Source organism: Theropithecus gelada, chromosome 6, assembly GCF_003255815.1.
Source record: "Theropithecus gelada isolate Dixy chromosome 6, Tgel_1.0, whole genome shotgun sequence".
NCBI classification, from domain to species: Eukaryota; Metazoa; Chordata; class Mammalia; order Primates; family Cercopithecidae; genus Theropithecus; species Theropithecus gelada.
In genome coordinates this window covers 91,013,690-91,039,323 of record NC_037673.1, presented here as the reverse complement: position 1 = coordinate 91,039,323, position 25,634 = coordinate 91,013,690, and the positions used below count along the sequence as shown (strand labels likewise).

Sequence of the window (25,634 nt, the reverse complement as noted above, 5' to 3'; positions counted from 1 at the left end):
AAAAAAAAAAAAAAAAAAAAAAAAAAAAAAACCTAAACAATAGTCTCGGTTTACACGAGGTTAGACGTCAAGGAAGCAAAACCTAGCATACATGAAATAATAATACAGCGTGGAAGGTGATACAAGTGGACTCCCTCATAAACACAAATTTGTTTTGAGTTAATTTGGAATGCAGGATGTATTTTCTACCATGGTGATAATATTGACTGACATTTGAATTCATAAAAGTTATATTTAACTTTGTGTCTGATTCCATAAACTGTACTTACTCTCTACAGCCTTGTTTCCACAGGATATGTACTCTGATGACAGAATTACAAGAATACATCTTTTTCTTCTTTCTCCCCTTGGCAGTGTCAATAGGAGCGGGTGCTGCAGTGATTTGGAGCAAGACAGATATTTTAGAGCCTTAGAGACATTGTGCTGGAAGAATCTAAGAGGCTTCTAGTCCTACTTCCCATCTGACATTCAGTTTATCCTAAATCATTCCTGCTGAGTGGATTGTTCAGCCTGTGCTTTTTCATCTCCAGCGATGGGAAGCACTTCCACTGAACGCCTCATTCCACATTTAAATAGGTCTCATTAAAAGTTCCTATTTTAAGTTGAAGTTAATCTTCCTCTATTTTTAACCATTCATCAGTTCATTTTTCTTCACTTTTACGTGGATAATCTCTCTCTTTCAACAGTCCTTCCCCTCACTCCCTCTCCACCATTTATTTTTTTCCTAGTCCCCAGTTTCTTCAGCTAGTTCTCATAATTTCAGGTTCCCTCATTGTTTTGCTTACTCTTTTGTGAACATATAACATTTTTGCTAATCAGTAACTATGCTATCAGAAAAGGTACTCAGGAGAATGTAACCATTTGCCTCACTGCCTACTTCCCTCCCACCGTTTTTCACTCCTGTATGCTCTCCCCTAGAATACTGAGTTCCCAAAGCCCTCTTTGGAAAGTGCGGGTCACAGATGCTTCTGTGGGCTTGTTTTTCCCCAGGAGCGTCCTCAAAGTGTGACTCGATAAACCTCTACTGATTGAGACACTTCCCTCAGTCACTCAGTTTTTTGTTAACACTGGTAAGCTTTGGAAGCTGGAAGATCATTAGCTCTTTATTGAATATGTATTATTCAGTAAGTGTTGGGTATCTAAGAAGCTCTGAAAATATAAGACCTACATCTAAGAATTTATTGAATTGGGAGACAGGTTATGTCTATATAAGATAATAAAAATAATATTTGTTAAGTTGCAGTTGAGTAGCTCAGTTAATAAGTGGTTTGGAGGAGGAAGTGATCCCTGTTGTAGGCTGTACTCTAGTATTCATGTAGTGTAGTAACTAATTTGAAGAGGATACTCATGTTTGATGATAGCTGTCTTTTGAGGAATACAGATGCTTCTTGACTTATGATGGGGTTACACCACGATAAACCCATTTTAACTTGAAAATATTGTAAGTCAAAATGCATTTAATATACTGATAGGCACATCCTAAAGTCAAAAAATTGTAAGTTCAGCCATTTGTAAGTCAGGGGTCATTTGTATAGGTAAGAAGTTTACTTCTTGAGAGAGCAAGGAAGAAGGAGGTTGCAGAGAGGGTTGGGGATTTTGAATGTGTAGAGAAAATTTGTAACTGAGTTATCACACTAGTTGTTTTAGGATGGCAAGTAGTGAAGTTGATTGAGCGAATAACAGTAGATAGGACATTATTAGTATAGATTATGTCCAAGTACTCCATCTATGTTTATGTCAGGTAAGTGATGCAATTCTTACTTTACCAGTGAGGAAATGGGCTTTGAGTAATGAAGTCAGGTACCCAAGGCTTAATGGCTTTGATCCTAGATCTATTTGATTTCCTAAGCTCACTCTCAACTAGGGTAAGCCTTGGTGGGTGGATATGACAGAGTAACGGGGCTGACAGGATCTAGGGTATTTTGTAAGAACAGAGCTGAAGTGACTGAGTGATAAATTAAAACTAGATTGGATGAGGAGGGCAACCAAGTGTTACCAGGGCTAAAGAAGCCAGTGAAATAGTCAGGTTGGTACTTTTTTTTCTTTTTTAACTATTACCTTACTTTCCTAAACGTTTGGATTACTATACTTTCTTTTCTTACCAGTAAGACTTTTTACTGTTGAACTTATACTTCTATTTAGGTAGATCACTAATGAGTGTTTTGGTTAGGGAAACTTTTCATTCCTTGTTCATCCCTACCTGCCTCGCCTAAACATTGTTTACTTCCTAGTTCTGAAGTAGCATGTTTTTTTCACTTTATTCAACTTTTCAAAACCACCTCCATTCTCTCCAGGGACAATTCTAGATTATTTTTTGTTTGACAGAAGCCACTTCAGGGATGCTATCAAAATATTCTTAGAACTTGTAGATGTGTAGTTAGTTGTGTTACTATTTTTAATGACTATTCAAAAGCAGTATTAACATTAAAAATTTTTCTCTTTTCATTAGATTACGAACTAATATAATTGTATTATATTATACTCCTTGTGTTCCTTAGAACAAAGTTCTATTCTAATATAATTAGGCTGCAAATTGGGTGTAAATAAGTACCCTTAGTTGTCTGTAGATGTCCTTGATTCAACGCAAAAATGGCACAGAAATAGTAGATACTCTTTTTTGGCTCCATTTTTTATATTAACATCAGTGTATTTTGAGTTTCTGAAATGATTTTTCAAAATCCTTCTGATCTCTTATAGAAGTTTCCTTTTATCATCTGAGACCCTAGGAATGTAGTTTAGACCAATTTAGAAATTTGGAGATTAAGATTAGTGTCTCTCTGGGAAAGAATACAAATACTAAAAATCGTACATAATTATTTCTCATGTTTTAAATCATGAATTATGAAAATTGAATCTGATGCTTTAAAAAGTTTAGAAGGTTTTGGGTTGTGGGTGTCATCCTTTTTATATGACTGTCTCATACTTGTTTTTATTTAATTTAGATGGAAAATGGGTAAGGAACAATCTGAAATTCAATTCGGGAAGAATATAGAGGTAGTAATAATAGGTGAAAGGTAAGTGTCTAGAATGCTAAATAATAAATTGGAATCTATTTTTACTTCATGATTGTTTTTACTCATTCCTTTCAGAAGAAAGATTTAATGGCATAGGTTTTTGTTTTTTTTTTTAATGTCAGACTATGGGTCATCACAAAATACCTTTTGTTATTAGATTTAAAGGTATCATTTTTTTCCTTTCTGTAATTAGCTTCCATTATCATTATCATTACTATTTATTGTTATTGTTGTTTTAGCTTTGTGGAATCTTTATATGAGCATACTGGAATATTATTTAAGGTTTCATAGCCTCAACTGGGGACAGTAGGACATATCAGTTCACTTACCTATATATGTTGTCTTTGAGGAATATCATTGCCTTTATGGCATGACTGTCACTTTCTAACTCTTTTTAAGTGCCATTGTTGCCACTTTTTATGCTTGATTTATGTCGGATAAAAATATTTTGGGTTGGCCTGGCGCGGTGGCTCACGCCTGTAATCCCACCACTTTGTGAGGCCGAGGCGGGCGGATCACAGGGTCAGGAGATCGAGACCACGGTAAAACCTCGTCTCTACTAAAAATACAAAAAATTAGCTGGGCGCAGTGGCGGGCGCCTGTAGTCCCAGCTACTCTGGAGGCTGAGGCAGGAGAATGGCGTAAACCCGGGAGGCGGAGCTTGCAGTGAGTCAGATCGCGCCACGGCACTCCAGCCTGGGGGACAGAGCGAGACTCCCATCTCAAAAAATATATATATATATTTTGGGTTGGTAATAGAAAAAATTGAGTGAAAACGTACAAAATGAATACTCTTGTTTAAAAAAAGTCAGTTGAGATTGAGAAGAAAAGTGGGAGGAGAGGTATAAGAGGGAAGAATTAATAGGGAGTTGTGTTGTGGAAGAATGTTAAAGACATCTCCCTCTCTTGCAAGAGAGCTAGGTGTTTCTTTGAAATGTTAGGAATCCTTAGAATCAAGGGAAATATCCAAAATAGAGGAGTATGGGGTTACAGGGAATCATTTCGGGTAGTAGGTTTTTACCCTTGGAAGGAAAATGAGTTTAAGTGGTACCTAGTGGGTGGTTGGATCTCAATAAGGGTTTGTTTAGAAAGTTGGTGAATGGACCTTTCCCTTCCACCCCACCCCTCCCAAAAAAAGAAGGAAGTAGCTTTTAGGGTTGAAAAGGGGCAGATTATTTTGTCTTTTTAGAAATTAACCTTCTGAAACTTACGTACATACATATATGTGTGTATGCATGAGTGAGAGAGGACCTCAGTGCTAGCGTATTATGTTAAATGTTGCATCAAATGAAGAAGGAATTGGAAGAGAAGAATAGAGGATTCCATTGTAGCATGAAGAATTGTAATTACATATGGAGACACACAGATACCGAAGGATATTTAATATTAGAATTGATTACCAAGAGAAAAATGGAATTTGTTTCTATATAGTGGTCTTTAGAAACAACCTACTTAAAAATTCCTAATGGCTTCCTATTTGCTGCTGTATTTTAGTTCATACTTGTCTTTTTGACTTTCAGGATCTGTAATCTGAGGCTCTGTTTGACCTATCCAACCTAATTTTCTTCTCTTCTTTAATAAGTCCCTTCTGATCCATTCAGCATGGCTTTCTCACTGTTTCCTATACTTATCACAACTCATTCTCACTTCTCTCACTTTGCTAATGCATTTGCCTCTGAGTAGAGCAATTTTCCTTCTTCCCTCCATTCTTAAGTCTTGTCCTCTTCTATTAATAATAGCTGTTAATAACATCACGCCACACACCTTTCCTCCTCTAAATTCCTATTGCACTTCCACTCATTACCCTTAGTTTAGCATTTGATTACTGAATGACTTATATGTCTTAAGTCTTTCTCTTGATTTAGATTATATTCTTTATATATTTTTTATATCATGCATAGCAAATAGCTTGGGGCTGCATGTAGTTTAGTAGTGGTTGGTTCTACCTTGTTTGTATACATGCCCTCTTGAATGTTGGGTGATAGAAGAGATGGTGAACTTCCTCCTTATGTAATGGTTGTGGTCTTCTGTTTGTTTTTAATTTGAGACTGTTTTTGTTCCTTTTCAACTTGGACATCTTTTGATTTTTTTACTTGAGTACCTCTTTTTGTCTCTTTTTATTGGTCTAGATCAGTTGTCATCATCCTTGATGTTATTTTCTTCTTTTTAGTCTGCAGGGTTTTTTTTAACCAAAGGAAACTGGTTTGAGAAAATTGTGAAATCAGCATTGAAATTTGTTACCTACTCCAATCAAGATTTGCAAACTACAAAAAAAGTTCTGAAGGTTTCACCTATAAATATATACCAAGATAATTTCAGATAAGGTAGTAGTTTCTAAATCAAGAACATATGAAATATGGTGCTTTAAATTATATAATTATTGTAACTCGGCAAAAAAGTTACTTATCTGCCTATTTAGGAAATCTGGTTCTAGCTGTAGATAAATTGATTTTATGGTATCTTAATTTTTCTATTATTTTGAATCCTAACATTTTTTTAAGTCAAAAAGGTTAAAAAAATATATATCTAACTTCTCAAACTTCTTTGGTCTCATACTTCTGTGTTAGCTTCTTCTTTGGATATAAAGGACTGTCAGTTTACCATGTCAGTGATTCATCTTTTTGGTACATTTTACTCCCTTGAGCAGCTGAAACCTATAAATACTTAATATTTACCCCAGCTTTGTTTTACCTTTCTATGAGATTAGAGGAACTGACAGAAAATACAAATGTTTCTTTTTTTCAACATTGAATTATGATTGAATTAGACTTGTTTACAGGTAAGCCAGAATAAATTGTGAAATCTTAAAATATGCTAATTTATTTAAAATTAATATATCTTAAGATTAAATGAAGAAATTATCTACTAATTAAAATATCTTCTTATGACTGAAATTAGTGTACAACCCTTTTGCATTATCAATTGCTTCCATTCAAGTTTAAACATTGTTTTTCTTTAGAGAAAGTATAGGTAATAATCCTACAGTAATCCTTATTGTGAAGAAAGTTAATATCCTGATTTATGTTTCACAGAAACTGGCATTAAAACAATGCTTTCTTAAACTTTCGTATCACAGTCACTGAAATTATTTGTGTTGGTGTTTGATCTGTGACTTGGGCTTATTCTACTGGATCTTACTTTGTATAGAGTGGGAGAGTTGGATTGAGATTGGTATGTATTTTGAGTTCTGATCAACAAGATCATTTGTATTTTAGCCAAAATATATGGAGAATGGATATAAATAAAATATAACTCAATTTCAACACTTATTAATTGATCATCTGTAATTTGTAAGATACTAGGTTCTATGGATGCGGCAGTGAAAAAAAAAAATTCTTGCCTGCATAGAACTTACATTCTTGTGGGGGTTGGGACCCAGAAAATAAATAGGATAAATAAGTAGAATATATGGTATATTAAATGTGACAAATGCTTTCAAGAAAAATAAAGCAATGAAAGGGGTTCAGGAAATACTGGGTTGTTTAGAGTAGGGGGATGGCAAGATTAAAATGTTAAAATAGCATGTAGAGGGAGGGTTTCATTGAGGAAATGACATTTGAGTACAAATCTGAAGAGGTTAAGGAATAAACTGTGTATATGCTAGAGGGAAAACTGTTCCAGATAGAAGGAGTCTTTTCTCTTTCCAGGTTCCCTTTCCAGATGACTAAGTTTGTTGGAACCTTTACTGGTGGGTAGGTATTACTGTAAATTCACTCAGGCTTTCTGCCTTGACAGAATGTCCAGCAAGGAAGTGAAGACTGCTCTAAAAAGTGCTAGAGATGCAATCAGAAACAAAGAATACAAAGAAGCTTTGAAACACTGTAAGGTAACCAGTATTCTTTTCTTCCACAATAAAAGTATGTTGCCCATTTATAAACATTGTTGATTTGTAATATGTGAATTATTTACTGTCCAAACAACAAAAGGGGTAAGGCCATTTAGTAGAACCATTAGAATGGTTAGACATTTAGCTTCCCATTAGCAGGATAAACTACCTCTGCCAAACTTAAGTTTCTCTGTATTGGTAACTTACCAAAACCAAGTTCTGAAAACCTGAATATCCCATAAATGTCTTTTGATGGTTGTATCGTGGAATGCTACTGTATCTTAAAGTTTTCATTTTTTAATGGCATGTTAGTGTTCTTTTTCTATTTGGTTTATGGATGAGAGAATCAAGATTATAAAACTTATTTTTATGTTGATGGAAATGTTTCCATTCAGAGGGAGAAATTGGACTCAGGGGAGAGACAGAGGGTAGTGGTAGGAGTGAAGTCATCAGTAGGTGAGAGACACTCTGGGATCCAGAGCTTGAGGGAGCCCTTTAATCCTTTTCCATCTTAGCAGGAGAGAAGATAGGTGCCCATCATACAGTGTTGGGCTTGTAGATTTGGTGATGGGAAAAGCTTTCTTCTCGAATGGCTTCTATTTTCTTGGCGAAGTATAAGATGAGACTGGGAGAAGACTTGGTTAGGAGGTTTGAGATAAAAGAAGGTATGAAATAGCTTCTTTCTTTTTTTTTTCGTGGTGGGAAAACAAACATGCTAGTAAGGACTGGAAAGATTAGCAGGCCCTAGTGATTGCCCATTTGAAGTTTCGAGCTATTAAAGTGAAATTAATGAACTCCGCTGTAGTTTTCTCTCTTCGTATTCAGCTTCCCAGGTTTGGAGATGGGCATGATGGGGTTCAAGTGTGGATGGAGAGAAAGATGAGAGGAAAGACATGCAAAGGAGTTGAGGTTGTGATGACAAGGGATTGATGACAGTGGTGAGTCCTGGAGTCTAAGCTGGGTAAGGAGGAATGAGAAATGAGAAGTGGGCTGATAGGCAATGGAAAAAGGGGTTAGGATAGAAAAAATTAGAGAAATCAAAGGTTAAAGATTTGTTACCATGGGTCCACTACAGTAATTGACCTGGGACGGTAGGAGAGGAGCAGATGAGTACTGTGCTGGAAATTCAGATTTTGGATGGGTGAGTAGCGTGGAGGTCACGTAACTGAGAGGCCAGAGTGTTCAATGGGACGTCAACATGAAGGTTAGAATGAATACAGGCACTGAGGTGGAAAAGAAGGATACAGAATTTTCACTGAAGGAAAGGGGAGTTAGGAAGTTGGTAGACTGTAGCAACACGAAGGCTGTTTTTAGTAGTATAGTTGGATGGCCTGAGCTTCAAAGGCAGTGGGGTTGCTGAAGGAGGAAGGAGCAGAAGAGGACTGTAGGTGACAGTGCGAGCGAGGAGAAGCCGCTTCTCATCTCCTAGGCCTGTGGCATGTGAGCTGTAAAAGAAGTCAACTGCAAACTGTAGGATCTGTAGGGGAATTAGCCATGTTTTCATTGAGGCAGAACTTGGTGTGGTTAAAAGAAAGGTTAAAAATATGGAGGGGACTTGGCTGATCCAGATTGGGAGTTTCAGAGGGCACAATGAAGAATTTAGGAGAGTGGTAGGGAGGGAATTTGGCAAGACTGGGGGGTATACATGGCAATATGAGGATGAGTCTAAGGAGTAAACAGATAAAGGATACCCTTGTGAGGTTTAGGTTTCTGGTGGTGACTGATGGAGCCTAGCAGGGATGCAAGGCCATGATAGTATTCATCTTGATTTAGAAGAAGGTAGGCCGTGTGTTCCAAGTGGGGACAGGTTGTGGATGGAGTACAAGAAGGGAAGAAAGGGCTGTTTCCTTCAGCACTAGGTTTATCTAATGCATGCATGTTTCAGTTATTATATACAGCACCACCATAGTTGTCTTCTTTCTGTAGGCTTTCTTCAAAATTCAGATACGAATTACACCAAATAGTTAATAATTTATACTAGAGAGACCCAATTAGAAAATGCAGATGGATAGCTGATCAGTTCTAAATGCCTGATTACTAATGTGCAGTAACCCAGAATATTGGTTGAGACTGAATGCATTTTTGAGTAAAGGAATGTTGCATTTGCTGTGGGTTTGTCTGATCGTCACCTTGTCTGCCTTTGGCTCTTTATCACATGATATGAGTGTCTCTTCAGGGAAGCCTTCTCCAGTTTGTGCAGAGTTCCGTACTTTTTTCCTCTGTGTTCTTTCAGAATCTCATACCTGCTTTCACCACATTGTTGATAATTTTTTTTTTATTTTTATTTTTTTGAGACGGAGTCTCACTCTGTGGCCGAGGCTGGTTGGAGTGCAATGGCGCGATCTCGGCTCACTGCAAGCTCCGCCTCCCGGGTTCACGCCTCAGCCTCCCGACTAGCTGGGACTGCAGGCGCCCAACACCACACCTGGCAAATTTTTTATATTTTTAGTGGAGACTGGGTTTTACCGTGTTAGCCAGGATGGTTTCCATCTCCTGACCTGGTGATCCGCCCACCTCGGCCTCCTGAAGTGCTGGGATTACAGGCGTGAGCCACTGCGCCCAGCCGATAATTATTTTCTTAAACATCCATTTCAAATTCTGAAAAGAATCTGGTCATGAGGCAGATAGTCGGTATTTAACTAACTGCTGGTTGACTATTGCATTTTGTTCAGCAGTTAAGTGCCAGCCATTGTAGCTGGTGTTCGGAACATAAGCATTAATAAGGCGCCAGTGTTTAGAGCTTAACTTTGGTAGTTGCATCATTGTTGTGGTTTGTTAGGAGGCAGCATTATTATGTTGAAGTCAAAATAAATAGAGACACGAATATTTAAATTGAATTTTATTTTGGGAAGCAAGAATTGCAATTTCGGGCATACGCACACAGGCTAAGTGCTCTTTTGTATGTCTGAAGAACAAAGAGAAGGTTGGCCATTTTATTGGAAAGAAAAATGTTGTGTATTATTTTGAAAGAAAGCTCACTGGTACTAGAGAAGCTTTTGGGAGCTGGCAGGCTCTGATTGGTGAGTGAGGATGGTAGGTAAAACTAGACTTAGAGTCATGGCAGCTACTGGGGAAAACTAATCTTAGGGTTACAGCAGGCCCTCTCCGCAGCTGGGCTTTTGGAAAATTTAAATTTTGGAGCAGGTGCTATGAGGCCTGAGTGCCTTTTTCCCCGATGTTCCCTTTACTCTGACTTAGTCAGGTGACAAGAATGACCCAATTTGTGTAATCAGTGTGTTCACAGATAGAATGGAACTTGTACTGCATATTAGGGACAGATTATTAGAAGTGTTATGTGGATGCACTCAAGTCAAATAATATGACTGGCTTAACTCATGGAAATATTCTTATTTTCTCTAGAATAATGTAAAACCTTAAGAATTTAATTTCATTTTAGCTACTGGTTTTGTTTTTCTTTCCCTAGAATATACTTGCTAACTGCTTCAAGCTATTTTATTTTACCTTAGCAAGTAGTTGTTATTTCTGAAAGCAATTATCTCTACATATAATTTTTATTCCAGGTGGCATGTGTTGCAATGAATGTAAACATTCATTGCCACTATTTATTTTGAACATATTTGGTATAGTCACATCGGGGTGAATCTACTTTCCTAGTCTATAACCTCGAGAAAAATCCATGTGTCTAATATGGGGAAACTAGCATGGTGAAGGAAATGAAGTGAAATGAGATGGAGTATGATTAAGTGAAATGAGATGGAGAACAGTTTTGTGAGTTTGACCAGTAGCAGTATGGAGACAGGCAGGATGACTGAGTAGTTACTGTTCTTTTTATACCCAATATTGTCAAAGAGCATGGGGAGGCATTTGGTGGAGGTGTCAGTATGACTTGGGCAGCTTTAAAAAAAACCACCTGTTATTTCAAAGCCATTATGGTCACTCATACAGTCCAGCTCCTTCCCCTGAGGAAACTGAAACCAGATAGGTTAAATGGCATTCTGAAGTTTGCCCTGTTAGTGGTAGATACGGATTTCCTGACTCATAAGTAGACTTTCTGTTATTGTTAGTTCATTTGCTTCCAAAATTTACTGACTTGCTCTTTTATTATTTTTTTTAAATCAGACAGTGTTAAAACAAGAGAAAAATAACTATAATGCCTGGGTTTTTATTGGTGTTGCTGCAGCTGAACTAGAACAACCTGATCAGGCCCAGAGTGCCTATAAGAAAGCTGCTGAATTAGAGCCAGACCAATTATTAGCTTGGCAGGTATGTAGAAAAAAATTTTTTTTCTGTATTATGGGAATGGAATTTTTTTTTTTTTTACATTTTTCAAAATACAGGTTTCAACACTAAGCATTTAAACCTACATTTGCCCCATGTAAGAAAAAATTTAAATTTATTGGTTTTCTAAACCTAAAAGTTAGTTTAGAAAAAAAGTGGTGCGAAGGATGTTGTTTAACACTATTTAACATCCTACCTAATAGATTATTTCAAATGTGAGCACTCAAATATAAATCTCTACTTTAGTTATATGTGCGTATAAAAGACTTGGCCATAATATCATTCTTTATGCTTACCTGAGGAAAAAGAAATGTTTTTTTAATGTTTCCGAAAAATAAAATAATATAAAAATGTTTAATGTTTCTATCTTTGAATGCAAGTTAAATTCTTTTTTCTTACTTAGTGGCCTTAATGTTTTTACTTAGATTCTCCAACTTTTTCCCATTTAATAACTTTGTTTGGTATCTCAATCACACCTTTGAAACTGATGAATTTAATGTTGTAGGCCCTGGAGAGTATGAACCTGTTTGTCTTAGGTTCATGTGAATAAGAACTTGAGGGTATCTGGTAACACACTTAGAGAAATTGATGCTTTTATAATGGACTGAGTGGTTTAGGATATCTGATCCTTCTTTAAAGCAAAAATGACAATTTTCACAGACTACTTGATTTTTTTTTTTTGTTTGGTTATATCATATAAAAGTATTGTCACATAGATCTTAAAATTAAGTCTTCTCACCTCCCTCACCCTCTCCACCAATGGTAATGCTATTACGTAGCATGGTTATATTAGTTAGCTTGATTATGGTTGTCATTTCACAGTGAATACATATATCAAAATATCAAGTTGTATACCTTAAAAATAAACAATTTTTATATGTCAATGATATTGCAATAAAACACTTTAAAACACATGCTGAAATTAAAAAAAAAATAGTGTCTTATAGTAATCTTAGATGGGAAGATTGTAAAATAGCCATTAAAAGTATTTATTATTGTGAAGCACTTCAAATCAATTTTCAAAAGAAAAGGGAATGGTATCCCTCTTTATTCCTGTCACCCATACTCAACAATATCCACTTTACCTGTGCCCTCAGACCCCCAGTTATTATATTTAGAGGCAAATCCCAGACAGATCATTTCATTTGTAAATTATAATCTTTTTCATAAATAATCTTTATAGATTATCACATTATTTGGCAAAATAAATGAATGTGAGAACAGCAAATGTTTTAGGAAAAAGAATAATCATGAGTACTTCTTCTTTTAGGGGTTAGCAAACTTGTATGAGAAATATAATCACATAAATGCTAAGGATGACTTACCTGGTGTTTACCAAAAGCTCCTGGATCTTTATGAAAGGTAAGAAATGTATGAGGAAAGGCCAGTTTCTTTCAAAGCCTGAATTTTAATAAACTGATTAAAATTCATATAGAAGTATTCCAACATTTACTGGGAATTGGGAGGCTTTTTTCTTTCAAACATTTGTCACAGAATCTTTTGTGATTGAAGTAGAATCAAAACACTACTAGTAAGAGGACTGACTAATTTTGGAACTTTGATATTATTTTCAGTCAATATAATAGAAGATAATACTTCTTAGACCTTTTCTTTTTTATGAGGAGCTCATTTTAGAAAATTTTACTGTAGTATGAAAGAAGATATGTTCTAATTTAAAATAGTACCTGAAATTATTATTGGAATACTTAAATTTTAGTGTTTTAAGTCCTTGGTTATTTTTATCAATCAGATTCAAAAATCCTTTTGTGTGTGTGTGTTTTGTTTTGTTTTAAGTGTTGACAAACAGAAGTGGTGTGATGTCTGCAAGAAACTTGTGGATCTATATTACCAAGAAAAGAAACACTTAGAGGTTGGTGAATAATTTTCTGACTTCTTTTAATAATAGATGGGCTGGGTGCAGTGACTCACACCTGTAATCCCAGCACTTTGGGAGGCTGAGGCAGGCAGATCACCTGAGGTCGGGAGTTCGAGACCAGTCAGACCAACATGGAGAAACCCTGTCTCTACTAAAAATACAAAATTAGCTGGGCATGGTGGTGCATACCTGTAATCCCAGCTACTCAGGAGGCTGAGGCAGGAGAATTGCTTCAACCCAGGAGGTGGAGGTTATGGTAAGCCGAGATTGTGTCATTGCACTCCAGCCTGGGCAACAGGAGCGAAACTCCATCTCAAAAAAATAAAATAAAATAAAATAAAATAAAATAAAATAAAATAAAAATAGATGGGATTCTATGCTTTTGCGATTTTTATATATTAATAGATAAAAATGTTTTTATTTGCAGATTTTACATGTTTATTGACATTTTTACATTTTGGACAAAATACTTTAAAATCTCCTTCTTTAATAGGTGGCTCGAACATGGCACAAGTTGATAAAAACACGACAGGAAGAAGGTGCAGACAACCAAGAGCTTCATCAACTATGGAGAAAATTGACTCAGTTCCTGGCTGAAAGTACGGAGGACCAGAATAATGAAACTCAGCAAATGGTATTGACTCATTTATTCCTCAAGTTTGTTCATGAAAATTGATCATTTAATTGAATTTAGAAAATAGAAACATAATTGATCATTGTCATTTTAATTTCCATTTCCCTAGTAATGTTGAGCATCTTTTCATGTGTTTATTTGCACCTGTGTATTTTCTTTGGTGAAGTGTGTGTTCACATCATTGCTCGTTTTTTATTGAGTTTATTTCTTTTTATGGAGTTTTTTTTTTTTATGTTTAATTTTCATAGGGTTTTGGGGCACAGGTGGTATTTGGTCATGAGTAAGTTCTTTAGTAGTGATTTGTGAGATTTTGGTGCACCTGTCACCCGAGTAGTGTACACTGAACCCAATTTATAGTCTTTTATTCCTCACCCTCACCCAAATTCCCAAAGTCTATTGTATTATTCTTATGCCTTTGTGTCTTCATAACTTACAATGAGAACATACAATGTTCTATTCATATGTTCACTTATGAGTGAGAACATATGATGTTTGGTTTTTCATTCCTGAGTTACTTCACTTAGAATAATATTCTCCAGTTCCATCCAGGTTGCTGCGAATGCCATTAATTCATTCCTTTTTATAGCTGAGTAGTATTTCATTGTGTGTGTGTGTGTGTGTGTCTGTGTGTGTATATATATATATATATCACAATTTCTTTATCCACTCGTTGATTGATGGGCATTTGGGCTAGTTCTGTATTTTTGTAGTTGTGACTTGTGCTGCTATCAACATGCATGTACAAGTATCTTTTTTGTATAATGACTTCTTTTCCTCCAGGTAGATACCTAGTAGAGGGATTGCTGGATCAAATAGTAGTTCTACTTTTAGTTCTTTTTTTTTTTTTTTTTTTTTGAGGCAGAGTGTCACTGTCACCCAGGCTGGAGTGCAGTGGTACAATCTCGGCTCACTGCGACCTCTGCCTTCTAGGTTCAAACAATTCTCCTGCCTCAGGCTCACAAGTAGCTGGGATTACAGGCATGTGCCACGATGCCTGACTAATTTTTGTGTTTTTAGTAGAGATGGGGTTTCACCATGTTGGCCAGGCTGATCTCGAACTCCTGACCTCAAGTGACCTGCCCACTTCAGCCTCCCAAAATGTTGGGATTACAGGCATGAGCCACCGAACCTAGCCTACTTTTAGTTCTTTAAGGAGTCTCCACACTGTTTTCCCTAATGGTTGTACTAGTTTACACTCCCACCAGCAATGTAGAAGTGTTTCCTTTTTACCTCACCCACACCAACATCTATTTTTTTATTTTTTTGATTATGGCCATTCTTGCAGGAGTAAGGTGGTATCGCATTGTGGTTTTGATTTACATTTCCCTGATCGTTAGTGATGTTGAACATTTTTTCATATGTTTGTCAACCATTTGTGTATCTTCTTTTGAGAATTTTCTATTCATATCCTTAGCCAACTTTTTGATGGGATTGTTGTTTTTTTCTTGCTAATTTGTTTAAGTTCCTTATAGATTCTGGGTATTAGTACATGAATTACCTTGGAAATAGGACATTCAATGATGATTCAATGGATGCTCAAAAAAAAAAAAGGATTGTATGTTAGACTAGGTATTTTGTAAATGTATAATTTTAAATTCATAGAGGCTCTTCTAGATAAAGTCAGAATTATTGGCCTGTAGTCTCATGCGGAGTCTGGATGGAGTGGAATTGGTACTCATGGTATCAGAATTTCATTCCCTTGTGTTCATAAGAATCTGCACTACATCAGTAACTTAGTCACTATAAAAAATAAACTGAAAATTGACTTTCACAAAACTGCTTATGGTGTCTAAAAAGTGGTACCTTTAAAGGTGTGTTTCTTTACACTTCTGAACTAAGAGTACTGAATTACTTTGAGGTTTAACAATTCCACTGTTTAGAGTATTTATATTTAATATTTAGAGTATTTATGCCTAGAAAAAAAGTCTTTATGGTGCAGATTTTAAAGTAATTGAAAAGAATTTTTTGAAAGACTAAAAAAAAATTGGTTTTGAGCCACATTTGGAAAATATATCTATCATTCTCCTTTTTTTATTTGTAATTTTAAAAGTCAACTTAATTTCTTATTATAGTAAATAACTACTTAATGTACACTTGTTATATTGAGTGGAATTTTTAAATAAACAAATATAGGCCCTATATAGGATAGGAAGTTCATTTATTTGTATATGTGTTCATTTGTTCACTCATTAATTTGTTTATTCAGAAAATATTTATTGACTACCTATTATGTGTCAGGCAGTGTCCTAAAAGCTGGGGATAAAAATATGAGAATAAGATTTCTTTTTTGTGTGTGATAACATGATTTATCTGTGCATATATTCAGTTGTGGAAAGAATTGAGCAGTGACAAAATTAGGTGGCTTAGCAGTTTCTCTTAAATTGTATAATATCATAATATAACTTCATTATTTTCCTTAAAATAGTGTAGGTTACCAGAATATCAAACACATTCCAAAATAAGTAAAGTAACTTTTTGGATTGTCTATCCTACCCTCCTCCATGACAGAGAATTAATTGTACTTATGATTTTAAGAATTGATTTCTAACTGTTAATAATAGATAAAAGAATGGGGGGATTTATTGTTACCTTGAATACTGAGTATTTAGAAAAAAATGTATCACAGATTTTTCATTTGGAATAATTTTATTACTATTTTAAAAAATCTTTTATGCTAGACTGTTTTGAGCTATGTTCCTTCTCTGTAAGATTGTTAACTTTATCAGGGCAGCAAATTTTTACTTATATATATAGACTTTATACCATACTTTCCAAAGAAAATTTGAGATATTGAACTACATTGTGACTTTTTGGTATTAAGTCATGAGTATTCATTTTAAAATGCAGAATGTGTAGCCAACTGAGTGGTGTGAAGTGCTTTATACCACGTGCCTTGGATTCTAGTATTCTGTTCTTATTCAAGACATATTTAGAAGGCCTGTTGGCCTTCAAAGTCAGTTAATATTGCATAAGAGAAGTGATGGAATGTTCTTCAGAGTCAGCTAATACTGCATAAGAGAAGTGGTTTCATTTCAGTTCAGTCATATCTCTGCTTTTCTTTTGCCAAAAGTGTCACCTAACTTTTTAACTATTTTTTAAAGGTTGAAGATTTGCTATCATTGAAGATATTTCAAAGAACGTGCTAGTGATTTCAGAAGAATTGTTTTAAAAATGATACGTGAGCAGTAGCAGCTATGCTAGCATATAAAACTATACTCTGGTTGACTACTTTGTAGGAGACAGCAGGCACTGGGAAGTGTGTTTTGTTAAATTAATGTTGTTAATGCATAGTTGTTACTTACCAGTTCAGTGCAGTTTGCTGGCCAGTTGGAGTTAGAATACATTCCAAAACTTGCATATACATTTTTTTCCTCATTGGAGTTGTCAGAGTCAGACTGTAGAATACATTTGCAGTTACTTGAAGGTGTAGTTTGTGTAGGAGAGTCTTATACATTTAATCATTTGTCATTTAAGTATGATACGGATGATAGCTTTTGTATTTGTTTCAGCTTTTAACTGCTTTTGAGAATGCACTGGGATTATCAGATAAGATTCCTAGTGAAGATCACCAAGTGCTTTATAGGCATTTCATTCAGAGTTTATCCAAAGTAAGTTGATTTTTTAAATCTCTAATGTGACTTGTATGTATTTCTAATTAGGAAAGTGTTCATAAATACATTTTACTACTACTAGAATGTAGTGTATTTTGCTTTTATATTTTCAAGTTGCCTCATGAGACTGCTAGATTGAAGAAGGCCTGTGAAGGAATGATAAACAGCTATCCTACTGTACAGTATCCCTTAGAAGTGCTTTGTTTGCATTTAATTGAATCAGGTAATTTCTTCTTTATTATAGTGTGTGTCCTAGAGGTGTGTGATTATGTGAGTGATGGTATTAATCAAAACATGTTTTAGTGTCTACCATGTTTAAGGTGTTGTTTCTGTGTTTCTGAACATAAAAGGAAGTATAATGTGTAGTCTTGGTGTACATGAAAAGTCTAATAAATATAGGAAAGTACAGTAATACAGAAGAATTATGAGTTGCCAGATATATTGTTGATCAGTGAAATCTTTTTAATGGTGGGAATTGGAGGGCGTCTTGAATTTTTTTATAGATACTAGATAAACAGGAGTAGGGGAAATGTACTCCAGCTGGCATGAGCAGAGATGTGGAGCTGGGTGCATTTTTTAGGAATGGTAAAATAGGTTTGCTTAGTATAGTGGAAGAAATAACTAAGATTTATTTTGGCTAAGTAGGTCAGGCTCTATTACACAGAGCTATAAATATCACAGAAAGGATTTTTGGAAAGTTTAGCTGCCTCAGTGTTGATGTTATATCACAGTGTCATAAGAACATTGTTATGAATACTGTAATATTATAAAGTAATTAAATTCCTGAATCTCCTTTTTTAATGAAATAGAGCAAATTCAAGTGGGAGAATTTGTCTCTGTGTATGCTTCATGCTCTTGTATCTTCATGTACTTTCTTTGCGGGGAAGAGAGAAGTGATGACAACTAGCTTGCTGGGAGTTGGCAGAACTGTAGCTGTGGATGTCTTGTGTCCAGGAGTGGTAGTCCACCAGTTTACAAGAGGTTGGCTATATTGGTTTTTCCCACCAGCCTCTTTCCTTTTGGTCAGTATCTGTGCTGAATACATTTTTTTTTTTTTAATAACCTGAATTTCATGTCTGTATTCTCTTGAGGTGAACAAGTTGACAGAAGTCAGTCACTGAAATAGAAATATTAGTACATACACCAGTGTGGTAGTGATTGTCAGTTATTGCGGAGCTTTACTAATCCATTTAATTTTTTTCACTTTGTTGTTAAATGAGTATATACGTGAGAATGCTTTGTATATGAATGACCCTTACATGTGTCATAGTGAAAAAAGGGTTGAAAGCTACTGCTAGAGATAACTGTGAAGGAAAATTCCTTGGTAGAAAATGACCATTGCACCTATCTCAGTTCTCCTCACTTTAACTCTCCTTTTAAGTCCTCTTTTACTTTTTTGTTTTTTTTTTTCTGGTGTCTGAATGAAAAAACACTGTTACCTTCAGCTCTGGTTTTGTTGGAAGCAGATGCCCTTTGCCTTACTTTAACTGAGTCAAAGATAGATTTAGGAGAGTGCTTTTTACTGCCGTAAGGAGAAAGAGAACATAAAAAGTATAGTGAGCGGAGTATAAAGTCTTAAACTAACATGGTGTGCAGGACAGGCTGTATAGAAGGTGGACTAGCTCCAGTAGACTAAGTGACACTAGGTTTGAATGAATGAGGAGTATGATAGTGATGATAGAAAGGAACAGATGAATGAAAAAATGAAAGTGATTTCGTAGAGGGAAAGAGGCAAATATCAATTTTAACTTTCACCTCTTCTGAAAAGTTGGCTCAATATGGCCTGATGATTTGTATGAAATGTAGGTTATTGAGAGGAGATGTTAAGGGGGCAGTCAATGGGAAATGCCCATCAGTGATTTGCAGATGAGAGATCGATACTAAGTGTAAACATATGGTTTGGAAGTAATTTGCATGTAGGTGAAAATGACATGGAATGGTTGCCATCAGAGGAGGACTAAAGGGAAAAATACTGAGAACTATACTTTGGGCAATGCTGGCTGGCTTGGAGGGAAAGAGATGAAAAAGGGGAAAGGGAGTAAGTGGAGAAAGAGAAGGGATGAGGTCAGAGAAGAAGGAGGACTTTGATGAGAAACAGCGCAGATGACAGGGAAAGAGCATTTCAGAAAGATTATTATGGTCTGTCTTGACAGATTAAGCCAACTGAGTTTATGATTGTGAGGCTTTTTATTAAGGCTATCTTTTTAAATGAAAGTGATTGAATTAGAGCTTAGATTACAGTGATGGGGAAAGAATAGGAAAAGGCAGGTATACAAAGGAAAGTAGACTTGACCAAGTGCATTAGGGAGTAGTAGGATGAGAAAGTGAAGCCCACAGAGGGGTCAGTAAGCTGTTAGAGGGGTGGGAGAAGAACTGCAATAGCTGCCTGGCAGGAGTGGTGTAAGAAGAAAGAGTTCCTAGGTTAGTTAGTTAATACTATGAGTGTTGCACTGAGACTGAGGAGGATGAGCTACACCAAGCACAAGAAGCATACTTATGAAGTCTTGTTTTGTTTTGTTTTGTTTTTCCTGATAGGAAGCTTAGTTCCAAAATTACCCAGATCCTTCCAATTTTAATGTAAGACTCAGTGTGTTCCAAAGATAAGTAGGCTGATTTTCTTTATTGTATGGCCCCTGGTACCAATTATTTTTCCCTATTCTGCTGCTACTGTTGTTATTGAAAAATTAATGGCTGGTGTTCACTCTTTTCTCTTTATTTCTTATTCAGCTGTTTATGGTTTGCACCATTACCTCAGTCTTGGCTTGCTCACATGCCAAATGACACAGTGAATACTTTGAAAATTCTTTTTGAGGACTAATGGAGTGCTTTCTCAATAAGCATAAATGTAACTATAATGTAGACTTGTCCTTATATTCTAAAAAGCCTACAAAATAATAGAAAAAATAGGATCAACAAATAGGCTACAGAGTTTTGCACATAAATTCAGTAGTTGACAAAGTTCTCTAATAAATAGATAGTGAAGGGATTATACTGATTGATTAGAAAGTGTCTTGGTTTAAATGAAAAAAAATCATTTTTGAGTAAGCTTATAGATTTGTGTCATGTAGAATGGAAAGAAAAGGAGGTCTATATCACAGCAGAAAAGAGTATATGTGGATATTTACACATATGGTAAAACCAGGGAAGAGTTCTTTCCTTTCTGAATTGTTGGTTGCCGGAATTTGTGGAATTGAGCAATTTAGGTTTAGGTATATTTCAAGGTAAAGTAGTATGCTTGAGGTGGAAGTTCAATAGTTAATGTAGGACAATGGGTTGCTATGCTTTTTCTTTTTACTGCTCCTCTAAACCCAACTTTAGTGTATTAAGAACCTCTGAGAATTGTAAGGTCTCTGAAGTCTGAGCCACCCTCCCACAAAGTACTTCAGTATGTACAGAATTTGCTACTTCACAGCAGTTAATTACTGGGTTCTCCTCCACTGAGAACAAATGTATTTCTTTCTCCTTTGTCCTGCTTTGCCTGTTGAGAATTGAATATTCATTTTCAAAATGACTCAGTTTGTAAAGCTTCATATAAAAGTAGTGAATGGCTTTCACAGTTGTCATCTGTTGAAATGTTTTTTTCATGCTAAATGACTTTTTTATTTATCTTATTTTACTTTGTTACTGAAATGGGGGAGGATTAGAAAGCTTGGTTCTTCAAATTCAAGCAGAAAAGAGCTGGTTTAAGATTTTGTGCTTTAAAACTATTAGAAAATCCAGGTGAAAATAAAGATATGAATGCCACCAAATTGTACATGTTTTTTTTTTCCCCTCTCAAACTAGGTTTGTTTAAAAGAAAAATTAGATAGTTTTTTTGGAATGTCAGAAATGAATTTTTTAAAAACCGACTGTTTTTGTAGTAAACTTTAAGAAACAGAATTTCATAGTTATTACTTAGCATCCAACATGGACCTCTTCAGAATACCCTCTATCCTTGGAATTTTAACATTCATTAGCCCCAAATCTGGCTTGTTTTTTTGAGAAATAAAAATAATATTGTCGGACTGTTTTAAAGTTGTTAAATCTGGAATCTTAGAATCCTTTAAATATTAAAAAGAGCAGATAAGTAAATAATTTTCTATTCATTTGCAATGAATAGAATTCAAAAGCAATGAATTCTATTTCCTCTGTTTTTGTCCTCCACCAAGGTATTTATTTAGCTAATATTCTCAACAAGAATAAATATGAAGAAGAGAAGGATTGAAAGTTGAAGCTGGAGTATTCCTTGTCTCTTTATACAAAGATCATTAGTGTTGTTATTACTGTTGCTAGTTTTGAGAACACTATAGAGAATTCCTCTCAGTGCCACTTGGTCATATGCAGAGAATTGTTACCCAGGGCCGAACATGAACATAGTCTCCCCAAATCTTATTTTGTTTTTATTGCTATGCTCCCAGGCTTTAGCAAAGGAAATATGTTAGGAAGATTTACCTTGTTTTAAAAGTCGTTTATGTTCATCTCAGCCTTTTGGAAACTATTTTCATGTACCAACCCACACTTTGATGACCTGTGTGTTGTTTAAACTACCCTAAATATGGATGTTCATTGGAGAGATGCATGATTTTTCTTTCCTATTTTCATCCCGGGTATATTTCCTGTAATACAGGCAGTTTTTGTAGTCAAGGTAGTCTGTCATAAACTGTGTTTCTATGGAGGAAGAGTGTTTAGACTCAGATGGGTAGAGATAAAAGGTGAGAGTTTGGTAGCTTTTTTTTTTTTTTTTTTAGGATGGTGAAGATTTTTAATTTTTTATAGTAATTTTCAGCTGTTACCTATTGACAGACTAAGCCTTTTTGAACATCAGTCATGATGGTATTTTTAAAGGGTCATCACAAAATTTAATGAACACCTACCATGTATCAGATGCCATGCTGGTCTCTACTCTCCAGAGGTTACCATTTAGCCACAGAGGCAATAAAGGCAGAATATACATGTTATAAGACTAATAGTAAAGGTGGTATATGGCATTAGCAAATATTGTAGACTGTGGTCTTTAAGTATGATCTCTGGACCAGTAGCATCAGCATCACCTGGTAACTTCTTAGAAATGCAGACTCTTAGGTCTTAAACAGACCTACTGAACCATAAACTTCAGGGATAGGGCTCAGCAGAGTGTGTTTTAACAAGTCTTCCAAGTGATTGTGATAGTGCAGACAATGTCTAGTTTAGACAATACCACTGGATCAAAAGGGAAAAATCCGCTAGTTTTCTTGGGAGGATATAGGGTGTATGGAACTAGACATATTTATTTTTGGATTCATATTTATGGAAGCTATGGTGAGAACATATTGACAAGGAAGTTCATGCCTGGAAGCATAATAGTAGCAGGCTTGTGTCTTTTTCACTGGCTTACTGATCAAAGTAGTATTTCTTCCAGTTTGTTTTCATATTTTGCCAAACGGTACTGAAGTTTTAACTGTTTAGTCATTATAAAGTCTTTTGATTTTTAGTGCTAACTTGGATTTCTAAATCAGTGTATAACATATTACTACATATTACTAATGGATTATACATTGGTTTGCAAATGGTTTTCAAAAATTTGAAACATATAAGCTAAATGGTATTATACAAATAATTTACCTTTGACATCTGTGACTGAAACAGTGGTTCTATATGTGGTTTGGGCTTATATGTTTTATATAGTTATTAAAGCATTGGATCTTTGTTTTCAGGAATTTTTTTCCCCCATATTTATTGCTTCAAGTTGTAGTCTGTCTTTTTAAGAATTCTCCTATGTGATTAAATGATTTATTAAAGTTGTGAATGCTATTCACAATTGCTTTTCTGGGATTGAGATTGGAGAAAATGGAAATATTACAAAATATATAAAGTTTTCTAAACTATTTTACCAAAATAAATTTGAAAATAAAATAAATGTAGGCATTGGGTGACTATTTCATAAGTGTCACAATTCACTTATATAGAAAAAGATTGTCTTAGAAAAATGTGGAAATGTACTGGTGAATTTGTAGACTTAAGCGGAATGTGACTAAGTCTTTGTGCAGTGTCCTGATGAGTAACCCGCCTATCTTGTGATCCTTGGATGCTGGAAGAGTCCACTGGATCTGACTGCCATGTCTCTAGCAGTGCGTGGTTGCCTAGGAAGAGAACTTGAGGAAGATACTCTGCTTTGACAAGGGTTCCTTCATTTAACAATCAAAATTGTTACAGCTGGCAAGCAGTAGGCTATGTGACTTAGTCTACTGGCAAGTAGCAGGTTTCTTGTCTGAAATCCTAAAGTGGTTTCTACTTCCAGTATTTAAGAAGATAAAAAAGCATCATTTTTTAATTTAAACGTTAATATTTTCTGCATTTGCTGGTTTAATTTTTAATTTAATTTTTGAATTTCTGGAATCAGCATGTGGTGAAGGATGCATAAGAATATAAAGGCAGATTTTGAGATTTAAGAATATGGGTTTGGGCATTTAGAAACTTGATATATGTGTATATATATATGTACACACACACACACACACACACACACACACACACACACTAATAACCTTTTCTTTTAATTCCAGGAAATCTTACTGATGAGGGACAGCAGTATTGTTGTAGGTTAGTGGAAATGGATTCAAAAAGTGGTCCAGGCCTCATTGGCTTAGGCATTAAAGCATTGCAAAACAAAAAGTATGAAGATGCTGTTAGGAACCTAACAGAAGGTAAATGTACAGTGTATGGCATGTAACATGAAGTATAATTATTATTCAGTCAGTAAGCATTTATCTTTGAGCCTTTCTTTAAGGAATGTATATCTAAGGTGGAAGGGAAAAAATGTACCTACATACCTTGAACTCTGCTTAGATTTGAACTCTGACTCTGCTAATAACTAATTTCAAAACTTCAGAAGAGTTAATTAAACTTTCCATGTGTCAGTGTTTTCATTTGTAAAATAGGGATATCTATATATAAAGAAAAGAAAAGGAAAAGAAAAAAAGAGAAAAGAAAGAGAAAAGCAAAGCAAAGAAAAGAGAAAAGAAAAGAGGGAGGGAGGGAGGAAGGCAGGCAGGAAGGCATATATGTAGACATGTATGCCTTAGGAACCTAGGCTTTAATTTATTCTTATTAGGTATGATGTTTCTGGAAGAACCTACATTCAAATTATAGATCTGAATGGTAAATACAAGCCAGGTAGGTAGTTTAAGAGAATGGAAGGAATATTTTAGGCAGAGATGAATCTGTGAAATAGCCTGAACTGAGAGGCTGTTGTTCAGAGAACTGCAGCTAGTTCACCAGGGTTTGAGAATGAAGTATATGCACAGGAGGGGACAACAAGTGAAATAGTAGAAGGGCTTAGCTAAACCTTGGTAAGTAGGTTGCACATTATCCTGACAACAGTGCGGAATCAGTAAAAGATTTTTAGCAGGGGAATGTTATAATCTGATTTGTATTTTTAGAGATATTCTAGCTACAGTGTAAAGAATGCATTGGGGTGGATGGCAAGCACTTGCCGTGATTTGGTATCTCAATCAAGATGGTTGAGGTCTGAACTGAAGTGGTGTTGGTAGAGATGGAGAAAAATGTGTGGAGGGGAATGAATTGAGGCAGAGAATCAGTGTGACTTTGTGACTGATAAGATACCAGAGATGAAGAGGGGAGGAGTCTGATTTAGAGAGTAGGCAATGGTGCCATTCATCTATGTAGTCACAGAAACCTTGGTTTTTTGGTTGTTTTTATCCTTTTAGGGTTAAAGGAAAGCCCTGTCTGCACAAGTGGATGGTATCATCTGGCAGAAGCCCAAGTCAAAATGCATAGACCTAAAGAAGCTATTCTTTCATGCAGTCAAGGTATTTTTGATACCTTTTGGGTTGACACATAAGGGTGACCAACCCTATTTGTTTTTATCTTAAAGGACAAAGATAGTGATTTTAAAAACCAAAATGCTATATTTTGTATTTTAAATTGCTAATTTTAATTTCACTGAGGTTAAATAAAAGTCTGCATGTGTGTATACTAGTGTGTTTATTTTTAAACTGGCAATGAATATTTAGCAAAATTTTCTTGCATTTGGAATATCGACATAGTCAGTTTAGGCTTGGGTGTGGAGGTCCTCTGTCTTTGTAACAAGGAAGTTTCTGGTGTGTCCAAGACATACGAGTTCTTAATTTCTCGGATATAGAGAGGGGAAACCTTAGGCATCTTGGAAGCCTATTTGAATGTGACAGGGTGAGGAGTGGGGACAGGAAATCATGAAAGTGGTTCACTGTTTCTGACCCACCTGGTAGCTTGCCCTCTGTCACTGAGAAATAGTTCACCTTGGTCCATTCTAATTCAGCTGCTTTCCCCTTCCAGTATCTTTATTTCTTATATTTGTTACAGGTGCTTTGGTTATGGGCTAACCTTTATTGCTTAGCAGATATAGGTAGTCATTGTCATTTTTTAGGATGTTCAGTTTTATTATATGTTGTGTAAAGATAGAGGTTTTAAATTCAGG

General features: G+C 35.5%; 1 protein-coding gene across 3 annotated transcripts in view; it reads left to right on the top strand.

The window, feature by feature from the left end:
* Window positions 1-25,634, top strand: part of TTC37 (tetratricopeptide repeat domain 37) — a 91,735-nt gene that overhangs the window by 1,522 nt on the left and 64,579 nt on the right. For all 3 annotated transcript variants that reach the window (XM_025387623.1, XM_025387622.1, XM_025387624.1), the window contains exons 2-12: window positions 2,943-3,014; window positions 5,185-5,338; window positions 6,750-6,840; window positions 10,921-11,064; window positions 12,350-12,441; window positions 12,874-12,949; window positions 13,449-13,589; window positions 17,099-17,197; window positions 17,315-17,423; window positions 23,722-23,862; window positions 24,886-24,987. In XM_025387623.1, coding sequence (XP_025243408.1) covers window positions 6,751-6,840; window positions 10,921-11,064; window positions 12,350-12,441; window positions 12,874-12,949; window positions 13,449-13,589; window positions 17,099-17,197; window positions 17,315-17,423; window positions 23,722-23,862; window positions 24,886-24,987 — 994 coding nt within the window. In that variant the 5' untranslated portion in view covers window positions 2,943-3,014; window positions 5,185-5,338; window position 6,750. The remainder of the gene's footprint in view (window positions 1-2,942; window positions 3,015-5,184; window positions 5,339-6,749; window positions 6,841-10,920; window positions 11,065-12,349; window positions 12,442-12,873; window positions 12,950-13,448; window positions 13,590-17,098; window positions 17,198-17,314; window positions 17,424-23,721; window positions 23,863-24,885; window positions 24,988-25,634) is intronic.